This window comes from Kryptolebias marmoratus, linkage group LG1, assembly GCF_001649575.2.
Source record: "Kryptolebias marmoratus isolate JLee-2015 linkage group LG1, ASM164957v2, whole genome shotgun sequence".
Lineage (NCBI taxonomy): Eukaryota > Metazoa > Chordata > Actinopteri > Cyprinodontiformes > Rivulidae > Kryptolebias > Kryptolebias marmoratus.
The window spans coordinates 30946164-30952709 of NC_051430.1; the positions used below are offsets into that span (position 1 = coordinate 30946164).

At 51.8% G+C, this 6546-nt stretch overlaps 1 protein-coding gene across 1 annotated transcript in view; it reads right to left on the reverse strand.

Annotated features, from left to right (window-relative positions):
- Positions 1 to 941: 941 nt before the first annotated feature.
- Positions 942 to 6546, reverse strand: part of LOC108241541 (zinc finger MIZ domain-containing protein 2) — a 9731-nt gene continuing 4126 nt past the window's right edge. Inside the window, exons 5-21 of the mRNA XM_017425768.3 lie at positions 6430 to 6543; positions 6043 to 6285; positions 5800 to 5959; positions 5427 to 5545; positions 5237 to 5329; positions 4873 to 5062; positions 4642 to 4783; positions 4488 to 4566; positions 4271 to 4402; positions 3551 to 3656; positions 3308 to 3465; positions 3149 to 3216; positions 3002 to 3070; positions 2485 to 2768; positions 2234 to 2403; positions 1965 to 2159; positions 942 to 1867 (exon numbers count right to left, since the gene is read on the reverse strand). Of these exons, the coding sequence (XP_017281257.1) occupies positions 1763 to 1867; positions 1965 to 2159; positions 2234 to 2403; positions 2485 to 2768; positions 3002 to 3070; positions 3149 to 3216; positions 3308 to 3465; positions 3551 to 3656; positions 4271 to 4402; positions 4488 to 4566; positions 4642 to 4783; positions 4873 to 5062; positions 5237 to 5329; positions 5427 to 5545; positions 5800 to 5959; positions 6043 to 6285; positions 6430 to 6543 (2427 nt within the window). The 3' untranslated portion in view covers positions 942 to 1762. The remainder of the gene's footprint in view (positions 1868 to 1964; positions 2160 to 2233; positions 2404 to 2484; positions 2769 to 3001; positions 3071 to 3148; positions 3217 to 3307; positions 3466 to 3550; positions 3657 to 4270; positions 4403 to 4487; positions 4567 to 4641; positions 4784 to 4872; positions 5063 to 5236; positions 5330 to 5426; positions 5546 to 5799; positions 5960 to 6042; positions 6286 to 6429; positions 6544 to 6546) is intronic.

A 6546-nucleotide genomic window follows, 5' to 3' on the forward strand; every position in this document is an offset into this window, starting at 1 on the left:
GGTTACATAGTGCAGGCGGGGCCTGTCACTTGTCGTCATCACGTCATCACGTCATTTGCCTAAAGGCGTGATTAAAGGTGTCTTCAGCCAGGACACGCGGGAGCGTGATATCCCATAGTACATATGTTGTACCTCGTTCCTCTCCTTCAGGGAACAGTAGTTATATGCATAACATTACATTCTTCTGCAGAGAGCAGGAGAAACTCTGGATCCAGAGAATAAATCTTTTAAAAACACTTGAAGCTGTTCTAAAGGAGATCCAGAACCAAAGAACCGCTCCGGGTTTATATATTATTTTCATCTTCAGGTGAGAAAAACTAAAACAAACAAAAATATATGTATTTTTCAGACTACTGTTATATTTAGTGTTGAATTAAAAACTTCATGAGAATATTTTCTTTATAAACCCTGAATTCATGCAGCTAGAAAAAAACCCAAAATTTATTTTAAATTATAAATATGACAAAAAAGTCGGAAATATCTAATTAACATACATATTATAGAACTAGGAGAATAATGATTCAGTGATGGCAGGTTGTTCTCAGATTTCAGTGCTTTAGTGTGTGTGGTTCCTGATTCACTAATCAGGAACCACAGACCTCCTCCTCCTCTTCCTGTTTGGTTTAATGACAGCAGACATTTTGACCTGAAACAATCATCTGAAATAAACAGATAAACAGATTTCACCTGTCTGTGAAATCAGTTATCGTGAGCTCACAGAAGGTGGCAGCAGAGAGAACCTGTTTTTTCTTTTTTAAGACTTTAAACTTTTCCTTTTTCCCTCCTCTGATTCAGAACTTTATATTTTTTACAGGTTTGACCCAAACGGCTCTGAAACTCTGGGATGCTTTAAGCCTTTAATTATTTTTCTGGTTGATCCATGACGAGGTCAGGGGTCAGGGTTCGACCTTTAGGCTCGCCAGTCAGACTCAGACTCCGGCGTCTTTCCACGGCGTCTTTATTAAATTACAAAGTTATTAATTAATCTCATTATTGGTGTTTTTAGCTTTGTTACTGAATCAGAGACACAACGGACCCACGGGGACAGGAACACCATCGGTACTTCACAACAAACAGAACCGAGACGGGACGATGAAGATAAAGATGACGGCCCTGGCGGCGAGCTCCGGGACGCGTCTTTAACCTCAAGTGATTTCCACAGAACCACACATTCAAACAGGACAGAACCGGGTTCTGAGGACATCAGAGGACGGGCTGGAACAGCTGCTTTAGTCCAGATGTTTGTTCTGTTTGGTTCTGATCCAGAACATCTGAATCTTTGAACATCAGAAAACTTCAGGAGAACCCAAACGGTGAAAATAAACACAAAAGACACCAGGCAGAGGTTAAAACCTGTTTAAACACGGGTCTGAAAGTTAAAGCGGACCAGAACTGGAACCAGAACCGGAACCAGAACCTGAAAGGAGGGCTCATCAGGACTCCAGAACCTGGAGTTGATGATGAAGCTAAAGCGGTCCGACTGCTTTCACGCGGTTCTGCTCCGTGACGCCGCGGGACAAACGGGTTCCCCCTGGAACAGGATGTGAAGACGGCGCCCGTGGAGCCGCGGCGAGGAATGAAGGATCAAGTTTCAGATTCAGAAAATAAAAAACAATAAAATCACCTCCAAATTCTGAGTCACACAAACGAGTTTCATATTTAAAAGTTCTGAGCTCCACCCAGCGCGGACGGCGGCAGCAGAGCGGGAGTTTGTACGTCTCGGCCCGGCCCGGTTGGGTCCAGTTCAGGAGCCGACGGAGGCTCAGTTGTTCTCGAACAGAGACAGCAGGTCGTCGTTGTTGTTCGGGAGGTCCGGAGGGCCCAGGTAGGACAGCAGCTCGTCCGGGTTGGTCAGTTCTGGAAACAGCTGCAGACAAACGGGTCAAACGTTCGGTGAGCAACATCACTGATCCAGAACCCCACAGAACCAGGTTCTGAGCCAGAATCAGCCGAGTTCTACTCACGTCCAGAGAAGGTTCTGGAACGTCCGCGGACACTCCAAGCTTGAAGGGGGCGTCGCCTTGGAGGCGGGGATTCTGGTTACTGCGCTGCATCATCTGGTTGCTGCCGCTGCCCAGCTGACTGTTGCTATGGAGACCCTGCGACTGCTGCTGGGAGACAGGTGCACCATGGGAAGTGGAGTCCAGACGGCCCGACATCTGGGAGGAGGAGGAGGAGGATCGCTGAGCGGATGAAGACTGAGATATTAACCGATGATGAAGAGTTACCGTACCTGCGGCACCAGCGGGTGAGGCGGGGGCTTGTCCGGGGTCAGGAGGGCACTGGAGAGCTCTGACTGGTAGGAGAGGGGGGGAGGTCCGGGCGAGGAGAAGTTACCGACGCTTGGAGAACCGGGACCAGTGAATTCTGAGAACGGCACCGACGGAGCGGGAAAGGACGGAGCTGAAGGACGAGACGCACGGATCAGTTTCTGCCTCGGTTCTGACGGGCTTTTACAGAACACACTGAGGACGGGTGACCCACCTGCTGAGGGGAAGTCGGGCGTGTTGCTGCTGCCCCCTGCAGGCAGGGACGGGTACGGCATCGGCGAGGAAGAGGAGGAGGGTGCCGAGGAGGTGTTGGAGGGGGCGGGGCCAAGTGAGATGATCATCTCCATGACGCTGGGCAGGACCATGTGACTCGGGCTGAGCGTCCTGCAGCGCTTCAGGACGGGACCGTCCGGTTCCTCCTTCATGTGGATGTCGGGCTTCACCGGAACCGGCTTCCAACAGCAGACCGGGTCGATGGTGATCTCCTCGTAGTCGGAGCTGAGAGAGGAGGAGGAGGGAGGAGGGAGGAGGGAGGGGNNNNGAGGGGGGAGGGGGGAGGAGGAGGATAGAAACTATATAAACCTAAATAAAATCTATTAACAGCAGCTGAGCAGTAAGTGAGACTGAAGACTTCTTTGCATTTCAAAATAAAAGCTCAGCTCATATCGTCTCTTCCTCAGAAACCGTTTTCTGTTTCAGAATGTTCTTGAACTCAGAGTAAAGTTTCTTACTTCTGGACATAGATGAGGATTCCCAGCATGTACTGGTCCACTTCCAGTCCTTCCAGCAGAGCCGTTTTACTGCAAACACAAACGTTTATCTGCAAACAGCCACAAACAAAGTGTCCACGTCCTCTCTGAGCGGCTGCAGGTCCTTACTTGCAGACGGGACATCTCCAGGTTCCCCTCTCACAGTTCAGCTGCAGGTACGACTCCAGGTCGAAACACTGACGGCACAAAACAAGCGTTTACCGCCGCTTCTCAATAAAGATGGCTTCCTGCGGCCAGCGGAGAGCTGTGATTGGCTGCCGGTCTCACCTGTATGTGTCGGCAGTCGTGGCCTCTGGCGGGCAGCTGGATGCGCCGGAACGTGATCGGACATTTTAACGAGACTCTGATGGCCGTCTGCTCCACGCCGTCCTCTCCGTTTAACCCGGGGGTCCCAGAGATGGAGCCGCTGCTGAAGTTCCTTTTTACTGAGAAAAGAAGGTTCAGTTCATGAAAACAGAACCGGGCCTGAGGCTGCGGGTCAGAACCGGTACTCTGAGAGGAAGAACGTACTTTTCGTGACGCAGTGCTCGGCCGGCAGCAGCCTCTTCTTCATCAGACCGTGCAGCACGGAGCGGACGGACGGGCGGTGGACCAGCTGCAGGACGAACAGGTGAGACTGCAGAGACAGGTGAGGGGTTAGAGGGAGCCGGGTTAGATTAAACCTGGGTTAGAGGGAACCAGGGTTGAATTAAACCTGGGTTAGAGGGAACCAGGGTTGAATTAAACCTGGGTTAGAGGGAGCCGGGTTAGATTAAACTGGGTTAGAGGGAGCCGGGTTAGATTAAACCTGGGTTAGAGGGAACCTGGGTTAGATTAAACTGGGTTAGAGTAAACCTGGGTTAGAGTAAACCTGGGTTAGAGGGAACAGCTGCAGGGCTGACTGCCTCAGGTTTATTCAAGCAGAACTTCAGTTTAACCCTGGTTTAATTTAACCCTGGTTTAGTCTAAGCCTGGTTTAATTTAACCCTGGTTTAGTCTAACCCTGGTTTAATTTAACCCTGGTTTAGTCTAACTTTGTTAGTTTTGTTCAGCTGATTTTAAGAACCTCGGGTTAAATGAGACAAACTCTGAGCTCCTGGAATTTACTGATTTATTTCCTAATGTTTTCTTGCTTCTTATTGAACTTATTTTCTGAAAACTCAGGTTCTGGATTTAAACCAGGTTTAAACCAGGTTCAGTTGCTCGCTCTAGCCCCGCCTCCAGAGGACGATGATCTGAGTGTTGTCTTACGCAGCAGCAGGCGGTGACGGTGATCTGGATGGTGTTCCTGCCCGGCTGACACACCTGCTTCAGGTACAAAGGCTTGTGGGAAGTTTTGTTGTCGCCTCGTTTGATGGTAAGAGGCGTCGCGTTCACGCTCACCTGAGGAGGAACCAGAAACACAAACGGTGTCAGATCTGTCTGCGGGGTCGCAGGCTGGCTGAAAACCCGAGGACGGAGGCCGGACCTGGACCGAAGCGGGCCAGTTGGTGTTCATCTGGCGGTCCTCGTGGTGGTAACACTTGAACTGGAGCTCCAGGTCGGGTCTGAACACATGGAGACTCGAGTCAGACTCATCAGAGCGAACGAGACGACAGGTGGACTGCAGGTGAGCCCGTTACCTCATGATGAGCGTCTTGTAGACGGACTCGCGCAGCTGGAAGACGTGGTTGCTCACAGCCAGGTTGTGCTCCAACCTGAAGGGCTCGAGGACCACGCCGTCTCTGACAGGAAACGTCAGCCGCAGGTCGTCGCTGGGGTTACCTGTGGACAGGAAGTCGTCAGCACCTGCACACCTCCTGTGACATCACTAACACATTTTCACTGATAATAAAATGTAAAACAAAGCGTACCTGTAGGAGGGGGCGGGGCCAGGTTGGCCATGTTGGGCTTGATGTCGGGCAGGAAGGAGGAGGGCATCGGCTTGACGTCACTGTTGCCGGGCGACATGTAGGGCGGGGCCATGGAGCTGCTGGGGGTGATGGGAGGAGTCGGGTTTCCAGGAACCGGAGAGGATGGGTAACCAGGTAACCCTCGACCCGGCTGACAGGAGCAGAGAGAAACAACTCAGAACCTGTGACTGTCAGTTCAGCGGCTTCCAGCAGCTGAGAACAACGTCAGGTGACACAAGCTGCAGCCTATCAGGACGCAGCTTAAAGACTGAAAGGAGCCATCTTAGATTCCTGCTCCTGAATCACTCAGATAACTTCATCTCACCCCCGACTGCTGGCTGAAGGAGTTGTAGACGCCACCGGCGCCCCCTGCTGTCAGGGAGTTCAAACCCCCTGCCTGGCTGCTGAACTGGTCCTGCTGCAGGAAACAGGAAACAGGAAACAGATTTCAGACGCTTCTTATTCTCATCATTAATTATTAAACCAGTTATCTGGAAATAAAAACGACTTCTGACCTTGTAATACTGTGAGCTGGGGGCTCCGGAGGGGGGGTACTGTGGGAGGGGCATCTTATGACTCTGGTAGGAAGGGGAGGAGCCAGAGCACTGGGGGGCGGGGCCTGGACCACCAGGACCTGCAGGTGAAAATGAAGCCAAAATTAAAGTAAGTGACAAGAACAGTTTCTTATTCTTTGTATAATTTATCATCATTTTCATACTAATATAAATATAATTTAGATTTTTAAAATGAGTTTAAATCACAGATGTAAAAATCCAACATCTCAAATTTTACTCTGCAGGAAAATCTCTGATTTCTTAACAACAGAAATGAAATCAGTTCATTTCTCCTGATTCTGTTCAGAAGTCACTCAGACCCGCTCCACCGTACCTGGGTGGTACTGCATGTTGGAGCCGGCGTACGGGCCAGGCCCGGCGTGACCGCCTCCACCCGAGCCCGGCATGGAGCCTCCAGAACCACCAGGACCCGGCAGGACGTTCACACTGGACCCCATGGGGACGCCGTACTGCTGAGACATCCCTGGGAACGTCTGAGGAGCGAACACAGCTGAAGCGTTTTACACAGAAAACATCAAACATAAAAACATTTTCATCAATCAGGGCGGGGCCCCACCTCAGAGTTGTAGGGCCGTTTCAGGCCCTGCGGGGGCCTCAGGTGTCCCTGCTGTGGCCCGGGGCCGTAGCTTGGGTGCTGAGGGACCCTCTGTTGGACCCCTCCAGCTCCGTACATGGAGCCCATGGAGGGCGGACCCCTGGTGGGACCGGGACCGGGGCCCATACCTCCAGGAGCCATGCTGGGGGGGCCGCGTGGGCCGGCGTGGGCCATGAACTGGTTGTTGTAGGCTGGACCCCCCATCTGAGACACGACACAGATTAACATGAGCAGGTCTGTGAGATGGGATGGGGTCATGTGACCATAAATTATTTACAAGTTCGTTATTCAGGAAACATGAAATAAATGAGACTTCGTCCAGCAGGGGGTGCTCCCCGCCCTCCTCACCTGTCCGTAGTTCATCTCCTGGTTTTGTTTCTCCTGGATGGCGGCGACGGTCGCCGTGGCGGTGGCGGTCGCCGTGGCAGCGGCAGCGGCGGCGACGGCGGCGGCAGCGGCAGCCTG